Genomic DNA, 21,721 nt, shown 5'->3' on the forward strand with positions numbered 1-21,721 from the left:
AAAGGAGCAATGGCAGGATTGAGTCTAAAGGTGCGTCCGCAGTAGGGCCACGATTACCGTAGTCCTTTGGAAAACGAATGCTCAGCTTCCATTTTAAGATTGTTCATTTTTATTCGAGGCAGAGTTTCATATTTTGCAGCCCCGGTGACTGCAATTTCTTTCGATCTTAAAATCATGTTTATATCAGCGAGTTTGTCATAGCTAGTGAATTTTGAGAGGCGGGGTATATACCCGCCTCTAAATTTTTCCTTCTCACCCCGAGAAATGTTTTTAAAGAAATAAGGTAAAACGGTGAATTTTGTAACATAATTTTCAAAGTAATTGTATATAAAAAGTGTAGACTGTTTTAATACTTCTGAAGTGGTACTCCTGCTATAGTCCAGTATTTTCAAGCTTCATCAAGTCTACCCGATGGACGTCACTCAGGGGTGGCCGCTATCAACCCTGTCTAGTCTTGTGGGGCCACTGGCTCTGTCTGCTGTTTTAGTGGTCATGAAGGCAGTGACCGGATTAGAAGGCATTGGCGGCTATACAAGCAAGTTCTACTTTCTGTAGTTTTACTTCTTTCCCTTGCCCATAAGCTGCATATAGAACGCAAAGAACAGGAGACGACAAGGGGACAACTCTGTGATGTCATTGGTGTCAAAAGGTGTGAGATGTCTCTTACACTACCCCTGCCGCTTGGGTGAATCTGCGCCTACCCTCTGTAAGGATGCAGATTCTTCACTGGAGTGGAGAGGAGGGGATTCGCCACCCGATGAAATTGTGAAACGGTGCATTTTACAGAATTATTTCCCTAGGTAGTTTTTTTAAATCTTTATATTTTAAAGCCATTTCAAATTATCTGGGTGTGGACTTTTGATGTGGTAACCTTTCTTCATTCAAAGTGTGAAAAAGCGACTTCATTCTTTTTTACTTTCCTCTTCTGTTTATTTTCCATTCGCTACAGGCACTCTGACTTCGAGCATTACGCAGAAACTACTTGGAACAGGGGGGTAGAGAAATTAAATGTTACATACATCTCACAATCTTAGGCCTCGGATAATAGAGCTGCCCTTCAATTAAAACAGATCTTACAGGCTTTGTCAACTGAATTACTTTTCGGGTTTTAGAGATTGCAGAGTTTCGGCCACCAGGCATACAGCCCATGTTATTTATAAAAAATACTTCAATTTTGCATTTTAATACTAGAGTTTCATTTTTGTTAAATAAACGTTTTAAAAACACATTTTTCCCCCAAATATAGAAACAGACATTAGAAGTCGTTTTCATCACATAATCTTGTTCACTGCTCTGACACATGGATAGCTACTACCTCGCATTTCCACGAACAACCGACATACACGTTGTTATGAGCCAAGTGCAGCATTGTAAGCTATTGTTCTGCCTCACCGTGACATCTATCCCCACCAAGTGCCAATGATGGTCACCACATACCTAAGATGCATACCAAATACTCACCAGGAACCCGTGCTCTTTCTCTCTGGCCCTCACACACACCCAGAATCTGGCGCAGATCTTTCTCCTGCATTGCGGCGAAGGCCTGGAACGACCTCCCCCCTCTGAACTGCACTCTCACTGGCAGACTGCAGAAAGAGACTCAAGAGCTGGCTCTTCGACTAAGAAATCGCACCCTAGGGCCCAATTACCTCCCAGGGGTGACAGCAACATGCTCTACAAATAACTGATTGATTGATTCTCTAAATACAGGGAGTGCAGAATTATTAGGCAAGTTGTATTTTTGAGGATTAATTTTATTATTGAACAACAACCATGTTCTCAATGAACCCAAAAAACTCATTAATATCAAAGCTGAATATTTTTGGAAGTAGTTTTTAGTTTGTTTTTAGTTTTAGCTATGTTAGGGGGATATCTGTGTGTGCAGGTGACTATTACTGTGCATAATTATTAGGCAACTTAACAAAAAAAAATATATACCCATTTCAATTATTTATTATTACCAGTGAAACCAATATAACATCTCAACATTCACAAATATACATTTCTGACATTCAAAAACAAAACAAAAACAAATCAGTGACCAATATAGCCACCTTTCTTTGCAAAGACACTCAAAAGCCTGCCATCCATGGATTCTGTCAGTGTTTTGATCTGTTCACCATCAACATTGCGTGCAGCAGCAACCACAGCCTCCCAGACACTGTTCAGAGAGGTGTACTGTTTTCCCTCCTTGTAAATCTCACATTTGATGATGGACCACAGGTTCTCAATGGGGTTCAGATCAGGTGAACAAGGAGGCCATGTCATTAGATTTCCTTCTTTTATACCCTTTCTTGCCAGCCACGCTGTGGAGTACTTGGACGCGTGTGATGGAGCATTGTCCTGCATGAAAATCATGTTTTTCTTGAAGGATGCAGACTTCTTCCTGTACCACTGCTTGAAGAAGGTGTCTTCCAGGAACTGGCAGTAGGACTGGGAGTTGAGCTTGACTCCATCCTCAACCCGAAAAGGCCCCACAAGCTCATCTTTGATGATACCAGCCCAAACCAGTACTCCACCTCCACCTTGCTGGCGTCTGAGTCGGACTGGAGCTCTCTGCCCTTTACCAATCCAGCCACGGGCCCATCCATCTGGCCCATCAAGACTCACTCTCATTTCATCAGTCCATAAAACCTTAGAAAAATCAGTCTTGAGATATTTCTTGGCCCAGTCTTGACGTTTCAGCTTGTGTGTCTTGTTCAGTGGTGGTCGTCTTTCAGCCTTTCTTACCTTGGCCATGTCTCTGAGTATTGCACACCTTGTGCTTTTGGGCACTCCAGTGATGTTGCAGCTCTGAAATATGGCCAAACTGGTGGCAAGTGGCATAGTGGCAGCTGCACGCTTGACTTTTCTCAGTTCATGGGCAGTTATTTTGCGCCTTGGTTTTTCCACACGCTTCTTGCGACCCTGTTGACTATTTTGAATGAAACGCTTGATTGTTCGATGATCACGCTTCAGAAGCTTTGCAATTTTAAGAGTGCTGCATCCCTCTGCAAGATATCTCACTATTTTTGACTTTTCTGAGCCTGTCAAGTCCTTCTTTTGACCCATTTTGCCAAAGGAAAGGAAGTTGCCTAATAATTATGCACACCTGATATAGGGTGTTGATGTCATTAGACCACACCCCTTCTCATTACAGAGATGCACATCACCTAATATGCTTAATTGGTAGTAGGCTTTCGAGCCTATACAGCTTGGAGTAAGACAACATGCATAAAGAGGATGATGTGGTCAAAATACTCATTTGCCTAATAATTCTGCACTCCCTGTATTTACCAGATGCCAGGAACGTAACCAGATGCAAGGAATCCCAGTCATATCCCACAGACATCCAAAATCGGCCGTGGATATCTATCAGATGCAAGCGGTGTTCAGCATATATGATGGATTTCAATGTATATAAGGGCCATAATTGGACATCATATGTTTAGGGATGGCCACCAAATGCATAGGGAGAATTACCATATGCCTAGTGTTGACCACCAGAAGCCCAAGGTTTTGTCTTCATTGGACCACTTTTTTTGTCAGCACTGTGGCAGAGGTCTTTGGCGCTCATGGAAACCTACTCCATTACCACTTACGTCTCACGCAGGCAGACCGTGCCATGTTCAGTCCGTACATTGGTGTATCTTTGAAGAACATTCTAGGCATGGCAACAGGTGGCCAGTAGGCAAGGCACCTTCTGGTGCTGCTGAGGAAATATGGCAAAGTCTGCCACTCTGCAGTCAAGTACTAGGAAGGTGGAGCTCCTCTTGTGAGTGGTGATAGTGTTGCTTAATTTGGGACAGATCTGATTTCACAGATTAGGCAGGCTAGCTTCTTTCTCAGGTCTCAATCACCACTCCTTGGTCCCAGCTTCTCTCACCATAGACCTGGGCTAATTGTGCTAAGGCATGAAAATAAATTCACAGCCTAAAGCATTAGCAAAATCCCAAGCTAGAAAATTAGTCTTGCTTTTAACACTGTCCTAAAACACATAGGCAATGACAGCTTTAAAAGAACCCCAAAAATAGTGTAGTGAATGCATTGAGGCTGGGGGAGAGCTGGTTCCATTTGCCAGGTTTGGAATTTCAGTTGTGTCTGGTTATAGCAGTGGGGATGGAGGCCCCCCTCCATTAATAAACAAGCCTCCTTGGGTTGTAACTGTGTTTTCATTGATCCTTTTACCTTCTTGTGTATTTTAATTCCCGGCTAATTCAATTTAGTACCCTCTTGAAAATGTATGAAGTACCTACCATTCAAGCTAAATAAAATTTAACATTTGTTGTTTTCAGTTTTTCACATTTTTCTTTTGAGGAAAATGAGTCTTACCAATTGACACCCACATATGATTACATCATTTTCCTTCCAGAGAGAAAGGAGTTGCACCTTTTCCATTAGAAAATGAGATGCAAATTTTGTATACATGTAAAGATATATGTATGCAGGTGTGTTATAATTATGACCTAGTTTTCATAGGAACAGCATTTTCTGTTTTTCCAATAACTTTGATGTTGTTTGACAAATCACATTCAGTTCCGCTGCTGTCTTGAAAGTTTTGGGGTAATTTGTCGAGTGGGGGGTTGAGAAAAAGATGGGGGTCCCAAAACACTTTTTCACCATGTAGTTTCCCATAGGGATTTTGAACATGAGTACAGCCTGAACCACTGTACGGAATTACACCAGATTTGGTAGAAAGGTAGCTCTTGGTCCAAAAAGAGTAATTTTTAGGGTCAATTGCACAAGCGCTCTGGCCTGTTATAATCTCTCTGTGGGCTTTTGACCACGCCCACCCTTGCAATTCATTCTTTGTTGTGCTTGTTTTAAATGCTTAATTTTTATTGGTGCATCTTGTGACATGTCCCTCCTTTGTGTGCTGAGTTCTCTCACAGGCGATTTCACTAAGTGAGCATTTTTGTTGGTCATCACACTACGCCATGCTTCCTCCTGTTACAGTGTGTGGTGGCTCCTTCTGGTTTCCGTTTGCCTTTCATCCCAGCCACGATCCTTTCTAGACATTCACACAGGGAGCTAATAACGATCACGCTCATGGCAGCTGTGGCGCTTTGAATTGACTTACTTATGTCAACTGTTTCACTTTTTATTTTCAATTTATGTGGCAAGAGAAATCCAGGTAAGAATTTACAACGATATTAGCTCTAGAAAACGTGAGACCCATTGCATTGCAAATACTTGTTTTATTTGGTGTAATTCCAATCAAAAGTTTTTGAGCTATTAAAGGATAAAAAAATATCGATATCTAGGGACGCAGAGCCTCCTCGGATCTGGCAGTCCCCGTGCTCATATCTAATTGACCCTTTGGCCAACCCCTGTCATGTATAGCTAAAGGCTGTGTGTGGCATGAAGTTGAACACCTATGGGGGGGTTGGCTTCAGGGCCTGGCCTGCGGTCAGCCTCTACCATGCATGGCCAAAAGCCATGCGCAACATTGGAGTGGGTGCATTCAGGGGGTGGCAGCATGTGGGTATTGGCCATGCCATCGGGCTAGATGCATGCAGGGGGTTGGCCGAGGGCTTTGCCAGTGTCCAGGCCCTGACGCACATCCACTGCAGCATTAAAAAAAAATAAAGATTCACTGAAAAAAACAAAGGTCACAGGGACGTTATAGTTAGGAATTAGCGTTTAAAAAACCTTAGAAATTCATTGAAAAAAAACAAAGGTTAGATGGACTTTTATAGTTAGTTTCTGAATTTACAAGTGCAAAACCATAGAAATTCAGCTGTTATATTTAGTTATCTCAAGAAACTATAACTCGTGCCCTAAGGTAACATAACTCGTGCCCTCACCATGCACTGCTAATTACCCCACAAATTACAGCACTGATGACATCTTTGATAGCATCATTGATAATATCAATATAATGTCTGCAGTAACATTTTTGATGTAAAAACTGTGCATGGCGGGGGTGCGAGTTATTGTTACCTTATAGCACAAGTTACAGTTACTTGAAATAACTCGAACAGCTGAATTTATATGGTTTTGTGTGTGTTAATTCAGAACCTAACTATAGCATCCCTCTAACTTTTGTTTTTTTCACTTAATATATATATTTACATTGACAATGTATCAGTGCACTTTACAAATAACTTACAAATTGATGGAAACTCTCATATAAAATGTGAAGCTAAAGAGTAATGCAACATAAAACTCGGTATGGCGAAAAACAACTGTAATTTGAGATTATAAAAGTTAGACGATGAACATTCATTGGATGGTCAGGGTACAGTGAGAAAGAGCCTTAGAAGTTTATTTACCGGTATTTGTTTATTGCACTCTCACTCATAAGTGTGTATTTGTAAACAGTGGAAGGCTGGACACTATAGGGCCTATTTGGGGATATGTGATTGGAGAATATAGATCTACAAACTAGTTTTACATATGTACTTTTCAAGGAAGGGGATATTTACCGAAGATCCAAGCATGGGCTGGCCCTACCGTCACGAGGAGTCTTCCTGATGGGCTGGGAGGGTGGGTGCCGGTTTTATTCATGGTGGGAGTGGTGTTTTAATGCAGAAGCTAAGTGAAAACAAGAGCACCAACCCTTGGTCAGTGCATTCAGACCATTTGCTCCACGTTGCTAAAAATCTTTGTTCAGTTTCATCCGTTTGTGAATTAATTATTCTACCCACTCCTTACCCATTCAACTATCCATTACTTTATTGAGCCATGCAGCCAGTCTCCTGTCATACATTCACTGACTGGACAAGGTTCTTTAATGGCAAATGTGTTATCAAATACACCACATTTGTAATATTTTAGAACATTTCTTGGGGGAGAACCCCCCCCCCAGGCCTCTCTTGTTATGGGCAGCTCGTTTGACATGTGCAGTATGAGGGCTGGTCTGACCAAATTTACCAGAGTTTCCTTTGGCTCTCAGTCCGGCCGAGCAGAGATCACACAATTATCATTCAAGCCAAGCCCGGATTCCAACCCAGGTCAACAGGTTCAAAGGCTGCAGCTTAACAACTAGACCATATCGGTTGACTAAGCTGGGCTACAGCTATTACATATTAAAGAACTATAACAATTTTGAAAGGCTTGTGTCTGACCCGGTTTTCAACCTCCATTTCACTGACCCATATATCGTTTAAGAAAATAAAATATCACATTCCATGGCAGTCCTTCTGCTCGTTTACTGCCAGTACAGTCTCTCCTAGTTCGACTGAAAGCAAAAACACATGAGTAGTGAATCTGAAAATGAAGTCTCTCTATTTTTATGTAAATGAACGGGAAAGCAAGATCTTAGTGTTATTGTGACAGGACAAAGTGTACTGGTAAATACGCTCTTTGACTGGAGGAGCATAATCAGGCTTCACTGAGACTACTGCAGCTGTATGTTTCCACTATGAACTTTTTTCCACCTGGCTGAAGCCTGCTGGTGTCTATACGCACTCCCACTGCAGATGGAGTAGATCATGTGACTCGTAACGCCATTGGATTTAGAATTACGGCTTGGGACATATGAATAATGTCTGGTATGTTTTTTCAGCTAAAAGTGGCAAACCAGCATGATACTTTGCAAATTCCTCACAGAAAGAAAGCCATTGTATTTGAGGTAGTAGTGAAGAGGCTGTTGCAAAGGGCGTGGCTGAGTATAGGTAATTCTGCGGCCTGACTCCGAATATACTCCAGAGGTTGGAGTTCCGCCCTTGAAAGTCCTCACTTGATTGAGGTTGCAATAGTCTAATCTCGCTCCAGTCAGCTCAGAGACTGCAGTACTTTCTGCTTCCAACAATATCATGTGAGAAACTACAGGCTGAAGCAAACTCTTTCCGGAACTGGAGCCATGTATGTATGCAATATTCTAATCTGGCTCCAATGAGCACCAAGGCTGCAGTACTTGTTGCTTCACAATCGTACGTGGGAGATCTTACATAACTTCCAAAGATGAAAACTACAGACACAAGCAACAACGCTTTCCTGAATTAGAGCCACGTATGTATGTATATATGTAACAGTCAAATGTGTCTCTAATCAGTGCTGATACTGCAGTACTTCTTTCTTTCTGCAATAGTATATTGGAGATCTGACACAGCTTTGAAAACTACAGACTGGAGCAACAACTCTTTGCTGAACTGGAGCCATGGATTGATGTATGGATGTATGCAATAGTTTAATCTAGCTTCAATCTGCACCAAGACTGCAGTCCTTCTTGCTTCCTCCAATAGCAGTGGGAGGGCTTACAAAGCTTACTGCTGGAAGCAACAAGCCTTTCCTGAACCTGAGCCGTGCATGTATGTATTTATGCAATAGTCTAGTCTAGCTCCAGTCAGTGATGGGACTGCAGTGCGTCTTGCTTCCAGCAACAGCATATCTTATATAGCTTCCAAGACGAAAACTACAGGCTGAAGCAACAACATTCTCGAACTGGAGTTATTAGAAAGATGTTCCATACGTGGTTCATCAGTCCCAGGTGTCTTTACGCACTGCTTTCATTTCTGGAGTACTAAGGTCTCGCTGGAAGGTGTACCTTGAGGGCACCTTAAATATTCCACTGACAGACTGAAACAAGGGTGAACTGAGTCAGCAAAGTGTGTGTTGTCAGTAACACTATACTCTCTTCAGTAGTAGTAGATCACTTCCTTGTGCATAGTGCTCTGAGCTGTCCAGAATCAGGGTCCAGAATTTGTAAAGCAGGAATTCTTTATCTACAGACTAAAAAGGAAGCTGGTGCCTACTGACATCCTGCTCCTGCTAGATGCCCCTGATACAAAAAAACATGCCTGAGGCACTCATTTCATTGCAGGCATCTGCATTGTGGGACAGAATTTTCCTGAAGTCAGATCTGAAGCCGATCACCTTGAATTTAAGGATGCATTAAAGACTTTCTTCATTCTATTTTAACAGTCCCTAGTTTAGGTTGTTTATTCTTCATCACACAATCCCCGCAATACATGCTTAGTCCTAGCACCAAAATGCATTGATGAACGTAAATAACTGAGAATACCTAAAACTCTTTAAAATGGTGCACGTGTTTTCTCCATATTTAGTACCAATGTTTTAAATTCCATTTTAAAGACAAAAATAAACTTACAAAATGCTCACATTTGATGCCACCCTGCAAAAATAACAGCATTGCTATACGTATTTAAGATTAGTTATTTTAATTTTGAAGACTATTGTTTTCACTTAACTGTTGTACACGTGAAAGTGACTATGGCATGACTAGCTTACACTAAATACATTATTCTGCTCATTATTAGATTACATTAGATGAGGGTATTTATTATACAGCGTAAGATACACCAAGAAGGTGTCTTGGCCCTATCTTATCTTATACCTAGCAGGAGGGATTGTAGTAAATAGGACAGTTTTACAAAGTGATTGAAAAGGCATTGTCATCAAACAGTATCTAGGTACTCGGAAATAATATTTCTGTTTGAAATGGAGACTCCTCACCGTATACAACATACATTTTCTAAGCAATAGATTTTGAAGTGTTGGTATTTATAGGTTAAATGGTTAGAGGTTTGACAATGATCCAGTTAGTGTCTGAATGTTTGAGTCTACATAGAAGCTGGGCTTCAAAATGATTTCGATTTTTGCAACGTGATATTTCAGGGCAGCTAAAATAGACTGTGTTGCCTTAATATATTCCCCATTGTGTTATGGCATTAACTACTAGGGTCCCTACATTGCACTCAAGCAATGGAAAAAAAATAGAGTGCATTAGCATTAAGCAAAAGAAACACGATTTGGTAACAGAATGAATATGAGATGCCAGTTCAGGCTTGGAATCAATAAGAATTCCTAGATTGTGAATGCAGGCAGCTGGAGTTAGTAGTGTCTCAATTGGCTTAGTTCACTTTTGTTCTGGTAGAATTAGATTTGAGGCTGCCAGTGATATTTCCATTTTTATTGGATTTAGTTTGAAAAAATTAGACGACTTGCACTATCTATCTGGTGGCAGTCAACCAATCTGCTATTGAGTATTGTGAAGGGCCAGCTGCCTCAACATTATGAGATATGCCGAAAATGAGTATTGCATCGTGGGCATACATAAGAAATGTGGTATCCAGTTAATGTAGTAAATGGGACAAAGGTAACATGTAACTATTGTGAAGCAGAGAGGACAGGGAAGACCCCTGTGGTAGAGTGTAATGTATTTACTTAACAGAAAACAAGCTAGGAAGTCATTTGCTGACAGCCCTCGAAAATAAATCTGGAAACCATGCCAAAATCTAAATTGCTTGCTTCATTATCGTTCGGATTTGAAACAGAGATATGATCTGTAGTATCAAACGCTGCCAAGAGCTCTAGGAGTACTGATAAGCCTGGACCTCTAGCATACATCTTTCTTCTTAGATCATCAAGTATGAAGATCACCACAAGCTGCATATTATGGACTGGATCAAAGCCATCCTCTTGTGGCTATTTTCTCTAGCAGTTTAAATAATATTGGAGAAGGGATATTGGGGAAATTGTTGAGGTTAGACCAATCTAAATTTGCCTTTTTAGGAGTGGTTTGACCTTCACTGTTTTCCTGGATAAAGGAGCCTGCATGAGGTCCAGGAAGACATTAAAAAGTATTAATATTTCTTTTTCATAAGCTCTGCGAAGCAAATGCCTTTAGGGATACAGAAGCTGGGCTTTCATTTGGAGTCAATGCCAAGAGCATGGATTCAGTCGTTTTAGCAAAATTGCTAAAGAGGGAAGTCTTTGCTCTGGCTGAGTTATAGTTGCTGTACACAAACCTTGTGCAATAAAGTCCTTCACAATTCTGTTCAAATCTTCATAATTTTATCAGAACGAGGAAGATTATTACCTAGTTGATTTACTGACACAATAGTGGTTTGCGTTGATTTGGGTTCCTGTATATCTTTTGTTTTAAAGGGCTCTTTAGCCTTGTATTGCTTTTTATTTTTTATTTATGGTATTTTAGCATTGTACAATTGCCGAAAAACACCGCAACACAATACAACCATACACTCACCAGTGCCCCCCTCATGTGTAATGGGTACATCCACATTTACATTCCAAATGAATATCCTATGTTGTGATATATTATATAGCATTCTACCAGGTGTGTGAACTCCTCTTCAACTGTGACCCATCTGAGACTGTGAGGAGGTATGTTGTTAAAGGACTCCAAATGTCTTTAGACCTCGAAGCCTTGGATAGCTCTTCAGCATAGCGTTCCAGTTGAGTTCTACAGTGTGTCATATCCAGTAGCCAGTTCTTTTTGGTTGGACCTACACAGACACCCCATTGGAGTGCATATCTCCTTTTTGCCAGCAGAAGGGCCACTGATACAATTTTTTAATTGGTGGGTTTGTAGATTCTTTACCGACCCCAATAGGCACACTTTAGGATCACAATCCACATGTTCGAGCACCATGTCACTTAATGTGTCAGTGATTTAGACCTAGTATTGTCTAATAGAGTCACACTTCCAGGCTAAATGGAGAAAGTCTGCCTCTTGTGCCCCACATCGTACGCGTTGTGCATCTGTCCTCAGCCCAAATGTAAGTAATTTAGCAGTTGTATGATATATTTGGTGTATATATATTGAAGTGCATTATGTGCAGAATACAGTTGGATGTCCGGGAATTCAGTTGTGCGCAGCAAAACTGCCACTCTGCTGCCTCCAAGGGTGTCCCAAGTATGGTGTTCCATCCATCTAGATTTTGTTCTAGGATAGATGTTTGTCGTACTGTGCCACATTATACAAACTAGTGATCAAATTAAGATATGTGTTGGCATTACGTAGGGGCCTGTAGGGCCTTAAATTTTGGTGGTTCCCCTAGAAATTGTGGGACGAAGTCAAGCAGCACAGCTTGAAGACAGAGATACATAAATGTCAGTAGTGGAGTGTGTCTTTGAATTCATGCAATATCCTCTGAAGTTACAAATGTGCAGTTGTTAAATACATCCCCCATGGCTATGATGCCTGTATGTGTGCGATAACTATCACCTTATCCTGCTTGGAAACCAATAATGCAGGATGGTGGTGCAAGGGGAGCACGGGTGCATGTAGGGAGGTTTCGCGGGCACGGTCACTTAGTCTGCGCCAGGCTGTTTTCGTGGAAAATACTGTATGAACAACTGAGCATACTATACCCTTCCTCCTGTGTGGCAGTAGGGCTCAAAGTGGGGTGAGATATGCGTCATCTTGCTCTACTGCGACATGCAGCACATGTTCAGGTGGTGCATACCAATAGTGTGCAAAGTGTGCCTGCATGCATAGGCGGTACATGTGTAAATCAGCCGTACTCTTATGGCATTGTAAGTATCTCTCAACTTATTCTGGGTTGTTTTCCGGCCCATACTAGTGTCAACAAGTGTGTCTTAAAAAAGTATAATCCCAGCACTATGGGGTTTTTGATAAATAGACACACAAGTTTAGGTAAATCAACCATTTTTAGAATTGTGATCCTATCTACCAGTGATAATGGCAAAGTCACCCACCTACCAACCTGCTCTTCTAGTGTTACGATGGCCCTTCCATAATTGTCTTGGACTACCTGCTCCGGCACCCTGTGAATCTATATGCCCAAGTATTTGACCAGGTCTGTACTCCACACTAACAGGAGCTCAAGAGGGCACTCAGAGGTGCTAAGTGTTAAGGGAAATATGACTGATTTAGACTAGTTCATACTGAGGCACGAAAAGAGAGCGGTCGCTCTAGATGAGATAAACCGTGACTGGTCTGGCAACACCCAGTGAGGCAACAGAGGCTGAAGCCTGGTTTCTATTGTATTGCGTTTTAGTTCTGCATTGTAAGTTGTACTCCATGGCATTTGAAGCAGGTATTGTTCTTGTTTACTAGCTGGTAAGCCCCTTAAACTGTTTTCTCTCTTTTTTAAGCTAACATTTGTTTTGTGTTTTGTGGAGGAGGGAAGGTTGGCTTCTGATCTTGGTCACATATAATTGCTGTGTTGAGAGTGACCAAAATGCTTGCATGTCCTGATTCATGCTGATAAAATCACTAAGCCCCTTCAACCTTCCAAAATGCAATTGTAACTTTGCTTTCCTAAAAATGTAATTGGATATGGAAATAAGTTTATCACTGTGTGAAACAAATGCATAAAGTAAGTTATTGCTTCCACATACCAAGATTTATTTTGAAATCCTCGTTATTGACCACACTCAATGGAAGGCATATTGCAAAATAAAGAGCACAACAACGTATTGTTATGTTTGACTGTATTATGAGGCTCCTGTTAACCCCTGTTAACTACTAACCTGATTTTGTATAGTGAACGGAGTGCATGTCAGTTCAATTCTACAATATCCAAGTGGATATTGTAGAATCGAAGATCGGGCTGAGGGAGACCAAAGGAAGAAAATAGCAGACAAGAAGAGATATATGTTAAGGAAAAAAACTTCAAACACTACCTTAAACATTTCTCATTGTCTCTCGCTTCCACCACTGGAGTCGACCTGTTGTGCTTGGATTGAGTATAGAAACTCCCAGTGTACCACCCTCAGTGGACACTTTCACCACTGTATTATCCTTCACATTGTTCCAGCCCAGTTAGAAGAAACTGAAGGCTTCTGTTTGCGAGAAGTTATGCCTCTTCCCTTGATGTACCACTTTTAACCTGACCAGAGAGCCAAATAAAGCTCCAATACCCTTGGTGCAAAGTTCTTTTTTTTTTTTTTTTTTTTGCATGCAGCATCCTTCACTTAGCCAGGGGGTTCTGACATAAACCAGAAAAAGGAGATGGTAAATGTATTCAACCACTACTATGTTTGTGTGCTCTGAAACTTGCAATTACCTGTCTTAAATTTCCAAAGTGTCCAAAATCACCACAACTGTACCAAACCTTTCAGTATCCTCATGTTTTTTTTCTTTTCTAAACCTCTTCCACTCAGATGTGGGGTGCCGCAGGGCTCCTCTCTGAGTCCTACTCTTTTTAACATTTATATGTCCCCCCTGGCAAGAATTGAGCCACAGTGACTATCTCTAGTATTTATGCGGATGATACTCAGTTGGTATACTCCTTCTCTGCTAAGAATACCCAAGAACAGGCTACCTTATCTTCCTGTCTCTCAGATATCGCCAGATGGATGATAGAAAGCAAGCTTAAGCTCAACAATGGGAAAACAGAAGTTATGATCGTCTAGAATCCTTCCTTACTTAGGTCCCCATCCTTAGCAGTGAACTTGCCTAAGGATCTACCTCCGCCTAAAGATCCATAAAAAGCTTGGGCTTTTGGCTAGACCCACACCTTCAATGGAATGCCATTCTAAGAAACTGGCAGCTATCTGTTTCGGGTTTTCTAAGAACCCTTAGGAAAATCTTGAAATTACTTAAATTTTCAGCCAAAAGACTTCTTACTCAGGCTCTGATACTTTCACGTCTCGAATATGAGAACGTACTGCTCTTGAGCTCTTCTTCGCATGTTCTAAGGAGACTTCAGGTGGTGCAGAACTCTGCTGCTCGCCTACTCACAGACACCCCCAGACATTCATCTGCCACTCCAGCCTTGGCTTCCCTCCATTGCCTTCCGATTGAACAACACATTATTTTTAAAGCTATTTGTTTTATTCACCGAGCCCTTTGAAACAAGGGTCCAGTCTTCCTCAGATGAATGATCACTCCCTATACCCCCGGAGAATACTCAGATCTTCTTCATCTTTTTTAATTCTCTCCTTTCATGCTAAGAAAGTTAGATGGGGAATATATTATTCCCCTGTAGAGCAGCTAAGATCTGGAACTCCCTCCCCTTGGAACTTCGTCATGACATGTCAGAATCTTCTTTTCGTAGAAAATTGAAAACTGTACTGTTCCCTGTTTAGGTCTGTTCCCCTTACCTAGTGATCTTCCTCAGTGCTGGGAGTCCTTAGTGTAGCCATGCGCTCTACAAATCCTCGAAACTAAACTAAACTGAAGTTTCCAAATTGTCCAAAACCTCCACAACTGTACCAAACCTTTCAGTATTCTCATGTTGACTCTTGAAAAGTAGGCTTTGTGTTTTGCTCACTGAGTGCCATCCTTTTCCTTACACTCCACTAAGTCTTCCAACAATTTCACCACTGTTCTGCGTAAGTCATTGAGGTAATTTCCAACACTGTCAACTCCATCCCCCTCTGCAGGGTTTCTACAGCCTCATGTTGAGTAAGTATCTGTCTCAGAACTGTATATATGCCACCATTTTTGAAGGCTTGATTGTAAGTTTACCTTTTCTCTGTGCTCCACTAATAGCTGCATCTAGACGTTCGTGCTTTTCGTTGTCCGCGCCATTCTCAGGGCCCACTCTTCATCTCTACAAGCTGCTTGTCCACCGTCCTTGCCACAGCTTTGGTCTGATCTGTTTTCCAGTGCAGGTTGATGTGCAGGGTATTGATTGAACACAGCAGAGCCTGTTCCCTCTTAATTAGATCAAGGTCTTTGGATTGAGGAACTACTCTTTACTTGTTTTTTTCTCAGCCATCGTGATCTGAGCTGCTGTATGTCAGGGCAATTCAACCTTGGACTATGGGACTGAAGGGACCCATCATCGATCAGCGTTCCAGTGATGAGTCACTTACTAGAAATGTCCTCCTCCTTGTATGGGCAGACCACCCCCATGGTCTGCGAATGGCTTGCAGAGCTAAGAGCCTACAGGGTGACCGCTTGTCCCCTGATGTCTTTGGGGAATGTTGCTCGTACTCTGCTGTTGTCAGCTCTTCTGCCTAGAAACCCCACCCTCACCTCCAAAATCAGTCATTCAGCTTGTCTGTGGACTGAATTTAGCTGCATACCATGAACAGATGTCTATGCTTAGTGGCTCAAAGTTTACTCGGTGCTACCCCAGACCCCTTGTGCAGCAACTGTGAGTAGGAAGACAATCTGTGTTCACCACTACCGATCAGTTCAGTGCAGCATTCCTGACTCGCTCAGTTGCTCCAGCTCAGTAAAGGCAACAAGCATCCACAAGTTGCATGCTAGGGCCTCAATGTGATGGCCCAACCTTCTTTTTCACTGTTTTTCTACTGATTTTGTAAGACAGAGCAAGTGTCATCTATCCTTGAGGCATTTGGGATCAGCCAGTGGGATCGAACATTAGAGAACTAAGTCACATGGTCAAGATTTATGCCATAAGGTCCATTACTGACACCTTCACAATGATGAGATTTTGAATGTGAAGTCTGATTATCTAAGGTTTACTTGTGGCCACAGAGCCCAAAGGAATTGAACACTTCACTCACCAGTGCATAGATTTAAGTGTCGGAGAACAGCACTCTTTCACTTGTGTGCCATTATAAACTTGTTGATCGATAATGCAACTCATTTACTTGCATCTCAAAGTGGCATGTTTCAATGAACCCAAACCATGTACTGTGTGTTACATATGTTCGTTAATTGTTAGACTTGGCGTCCTTGGCGTGGTCTCCCCTAACTTTTTGCCCCTGTTTCCCAGGTTGTTGATGTGTGCTGGACTTTGTGTTTGCTGTTTTTGATACTGTGGCACTTAGCCACTGCTAATCAGTGCTGAAGTGCAAGTGATCCTATGTAAAATGTATATGTAATTGGCTTTCCATGATTGGCATATTTGATGTACTAGTAAGACCCTAGTACAGTGCACTAGAGGTGCCCAGGGCCTGTAAATCAAATGCTACTAGTGGGCCTGCAGCACTTTCTGTGCCATCCACATGAGTAGCACTGTAAACATGGCTCAGACCTGCCACTACAGTGTCTGTGTGTGCAGTTTTAATCTACCAATTTGACTTGGCAAGTGTACCAACTTGCCAGGCCTACACCTTCCCTTTTTCTACATGTAAGGCACCCCTAAGGTAGGCTCTAGGTAGCCCCATGGGCAGGGTGCTGTGTATGTTTAAGGTAGGACATATACGGATGTGTTTTATATGTCCTAACAGTGAAATACTGTCTAATTTTGGTTTTCACTGTTTCAAGGCCTATCTCTCTCATAGGTTAACATGGTGGCTGTCTTTAAATATTACTAAAGTGCAGATTCCCTTTGGGAGCAGAAAGGAATATGGAGTTTAGGGCCTCTGAGCTCACGATTTTAAAATACATCTTTTAGTAAAGGTTGTTCTTAGATTGTGTGTTTGAAAATGTCACTTTTAGATATTAGGCATTTTCTTGCTCAAACCATTCTGTGACTCTGCCTGTTTGTGGATTCCCTGTCTGGGTCAGTTTGACAGTTGGGCTGTTTGTACCTCTCCTCTACACAGTGACACAAAGGGAGCTGGGGTGTAGCCTGCATTTCCTGATGAGCCATCTGAGCTTGAGGGGAAAGGAGTAGTAGACACTTACACCTGAATGGGCTGTGCTTGCCCTCACACAATGCAGTCTCCAACCCCCTGGTGTGTGTGTCTGGGGCCTGGCCTGGGCAAGGCAGGATCTTACAAACAAGAGACACTTTTGTTTGAAGTTTGCCTACTTCAAAGGCAGAAAGGGGTGTAAGTATTGGACCCCAAACCCCTGAAAAGTAGATCACTTCTGGATCCTAGAGGAACCTCTTCCAAGGAGAAGAGCTGAGGTGAAGTGCTGCCCCTGCCTGCAACTGTGATTTGTTGGGCTATCCTGCAGTTGCTGCTTCTGTCTGTGAAAGGGGACAAATAATTGACTTTGTGGTATAGTCCTGCTTGAGAAGAATCTCTAAGGGCTTGGACTGAGCTTGCCCCCTGTTCTGAAGTCTCAGGGCCATCAAAGACTTCCTCTGCCAGCACCTGGACTCTCTGCTGAGACTCCTGCCATGCCAACTGGTGCCCTTTCCAGTCCCTGGGCCCTTGAAAGGAGAAGCTGGTGGAAAAACCAAGGAAACCAACTTCGAACCACTCCGGACTGATGTCGCTGCCGCCTGCAACCAAAGCCGTGGTCCTCTCTGGAGTGCGACAACCCCGCAGGCCCGATGCCGCTGTAGCCCCACCTAAGACCGCGACTCCATTGAAGTCTCCGCCCACGTTGTGACCGCCAGATGTCGACTCCGCCCGAAGTGCACGGATTCAATGCTTCTCACCAACTACGCCTCACCTCCACCGCTCCACAGCAAAGACCTGACGCCTTCACTCCGCAGCACCGGAACCAACGCCACCTCTGATCCAGCGATGCCACGATCCCAGACTCCATGCACCGGCTTGTTTTCACATTTCACTAAGGTACTGTACCTGGGGGTCTGCGTGACTCCAGCACTAGTGCCATTGGCGTCTGATTGTTGGGAATGACTCAGTCACAATGCCGTGATATCACCTCATTGAAGTATTTGTGTTTCTAAGCGCTATTTTGAGTTTAATCTTTAAAGATTCATAGCTTGACTTATGTGTTGGATTTTTGTTGTTTTGGTCTTGTTTTGTTTAGATAAATATTGGCTATTTTTCTAAATCCACGTTGAGTCATTTTGTAGTGTTTTTACTGTATTACTGTGTGTGTTGGTACAAATATTTTACACATTGTCTCTGAAGTTAAGCCTGCTTGCTCGTGCCAATCTACTAAGGGGTTGAGCGGGTTAACGGAGTGTGATTCTCCTTTACCCTGACTAGAGTGAGGGTCCTTGCTTGGACAGGGGGTAGGTAACCTGACTGCCAACCAAAGAACCAATTTCAAACAGTAATCATAAACTGTCTGCATGGCAGTATTGTTTAAAGGGAATATTAAAATAAACAGTATTTAGGTTGTCATTTATGCACAAAAACGAATTGAGTGGTAATAGTAAACTTTAATATGGCAATTCAAAGACTCATGTTATCTCTTTCTCCAGGTGCACTACAATGTTGGCAAAAACTTGGCAGATAAAGGCAACCAAACAGCGGCAATCAAATATTACAGAGAAGCAGTAAGGTAATTATTTACTTTAATAAACATCAGCATGTGTAAAGACCTTGCAGTACTGGGCCTATTTGTGTTCTTTTTTATAAGACTTTTTTATTTTATTTCTAACAGTCATAGAAAATAAGTCTCATATCAAATTATCTATCAATAAACCTTAATTCGGTTTATGAGGAAAAAAACATAAAAGATATCAAGTCATTAAACAGATTGTTACTAAAACACTGTGAAAATGTGTACATACCTAAAAAATGTAAAAGTATAATTCAGATAAAATGTTAACGTCTTGCAATCAGAATACACGGTGAGCATTTTAAAGGTATATTTCAGGTAAAGATAGGCATCTTCTTATCCTCAGTGAATATTTTTTTAAAAACATATACACATCCTGAAGCTGTTGCAAGAATATCATAGCTGGTTTACAATTTTTATAACCTACTCTCCCTAATAATGGGCGTAAAAAATACAATCAAGCCTCCTTGTAAAATTTGCAGAGTCAAACATAATGTAGAGTGTTTTGCCTACACAGGTCATCACATGGGCAAGTTTGAGGGGCTATTGACCAGACGCCCATTTTGGGAAAGGCAACCTGTCAGTGTATTGTATTCACACCAAAGCAAGTAAACAGATATCTGTGTACTTGTGACAGTGGTCAGATTGAAGTGCAAACTATGAGAGGTTAAGGGAATCAAGTGTTTCACACTACTAATTCTGGTCTCTTTCAACCGTGATCACTTGACGACAATTACACACAGATGGAGTATACTAATTTCCATTTTTTCAAAGCACAAATAGTTTCTTGTATTTAAAAACAAAATCCAACTTCCCTAGTAACCCACACATATTCTCTAAATAAGCTATCAAGGGAATGCACTGCGCATGATCAAGTGAAAGACAATCCTTCGAAACCAGGTGGTTGAAATCAGTTTCAGGCTTAGACCACACAGTATGTCACAACAGAAGTGGACATGACAAGATGAAGTCAGTTAAATAACTAAAGCCCAAATCTCCATGGACAGTAGAATTAGAGCAACTAGAATGAATAGCCAGGGCTATTTTCAATAAGCAGTTTATTTTCTCAATCAAAAGGTTTCCACAATTAATGTAACCCAGGGGTGTAACGTGTAACAAGGCCCCCCGCAGCCCCTGTGGTGTGGGGGTGGGTCCCTCAGCACCAGGCCTGAGTGAGTCCAGAGGGGACTCCATAAATATTCTGTGGAGGGGGTCCTTCCAGGTTAGTTCTGCCTCAAATATACCCCCGTACACTGGCTCCATAACTTGCGACTGACATACTTTAGTTTTATACAACATATACATTTCTTTTAATAGTTTCTGACCCAATTTGCTAGTAAATCTAACAATAGGTTCTATGGAGCTATCTAGTATTGTTCTCCTTACAGCCGTTTAATGCTCCTTGTTTCCACCTGAGTAAAACTGTATACCCAAGTAGGAAAAGGTGTTGTCTTGCCAATGGTCTTGCAGAGAATAGAGAGGGTGGATGGTTGACAGTGGTGAGTGCCTCATGTAACATATAAGGTCTTGCATATATTTATTGTTATGTCATATATGCCTAAGACACTTCATCATACGCCTATAAAAGTATGGGAATAAAACGATTACCTACTTTAGGCAAGTCTTGTCCCTTGTCAAGTAAATAAGATTCAGTGCCATTTATGTATACATTAAATTGAAATGGGACTAGAGCATACCCCTGTCTAAGACCTCTTCCTATACTAAACAAGTCTAAGCACTCACCATTTAGGCCAAATCTCACTCCAGCAGATGTGTTGGAGTAAAGGTGGCATAAAAAATGATATAGGTTTCTCTGTCCCCTGTGTTAACAGTATTGACCACAGCTTGCTATGAGCAATACAGTCAAATGCACTGGACAGCTCCATTAAGGCCAGATGGAGTGTCCCTTGTTTGGCCAGAGTATATTTGCTAATTAATAGATGATGATTTAATAATTGTTCAACAATTTCCAGCACCTTTTCTTTAAAGCCAAATTTAATGTCTGAGGGCATTTTTACATTCCGCCCAAGATTAAAGTCTGGTCAAGAGAATCCACCCCACAGTTTTCACCATTGAAGTTAAGAGAGATATTAGGCAATACATATTGGATTGTCTCTATTACCTTTTTTGAAAATGTAGACAATAATAGTTTCTGACCAGGCGCCAGTGAGTGCAGGTTAAGCCACTGAATATAAAAACATTTGTCCATAAAGGTGACCATAATTCAATTTAGTGTTTGAGTATGTTTAAGGAACACTGTTGGGTCTGTGGGCCTTGCCATTAGGATTTTTGTGTTAAAGATAGACAAACTTCATTAATGTCAAAAGTTTATGCTGGGTAAAAGTGGTCTCACAGTAGGGGTTGGGCAGCTTAAAGACATATAATTGCTTCGTTCTTGAATAAATCTTTTCAAAATGGTCTACCCAACCTTTGGTTGCTAAGTGTTTGTACTTATGAATCCACCACAAATCTTGACCTGAAGGTGGCCACAGTACAATCCCCGGCATATAACTCATGGCCAGGGCCCACCCAGGTCACCCGTCTTATCATGTAAATAGCATTAATTAATTGGGTGATGTTTCCACCTAGTTTGACAAATCACTGTACTACATGGTTTTTCAATTTTTGGTATTCTTCCGTTTGTCCTTTATGCAATAAAGGGGCTTTTTTTTAGGACTAGGGATTATGGCCTTGCGTCTTGGGGAAGCTGTAGGTTGCCATTAGTTCTTTCTTGCATAGGGAATGCTAGTGGTTCACCATGGGATTTGTTTAATTTGTATATAGGTCACAGCTTTTGTGGGTATTGACTGAATATGTCAGCGTATATACTGAGAGTTCAGGCTTTTGTAATCTATGTAAGAAACAGGTTCCAGCAAGGACGTAACAAACTTTTCGGTATGTTTTTTACAATCCATTGCTGCCCCCATCAGGCACCCATCAAGACCTCACACCCAAGAACTCCCACTGCTCCTCCTTTCCCACAATGACAGC

General features: G+C 41.7%; 1 protein-coding gene across 1 annotated transcript in view; it reads left to right on the forward strand.

Moving 5' to 3' along the window:
- The window catches only part of TMTC4 (transmembrane O-mannosyltransferase targeting cadherins 4), a 446,521-nt gene that overhangs the window by 275,286 nt on the left and 149,514 nt on the right, over nt 1-21,721 (forward strand). The window contains exon 12 of the mRNA XM_069205065.1: nt 18,651-18,730. Coding sequence (XP_069061166.1) covers nt 18,651-18,730 — 80 coding nt within the window. The remainder of the gene's footprint in view (nt 1-18,650; nt 18,731-21,721) is intronic.

This window comes from Pleurodeles waltl, chromosome 8, assembly GCF_031143425.1.
Source record: "Pleurodeles waltl isolate 20211129_DDA chromosome 8, aPleWal1.hap1.20221129, whole genome shotgun sequence".
Taxonomy (NCBI): Eukaryota; Metazoa; Chordata; class Amphibia; order Caudata; family Salamandridae; genus Pleurodeles; species Pleurodeles waltl.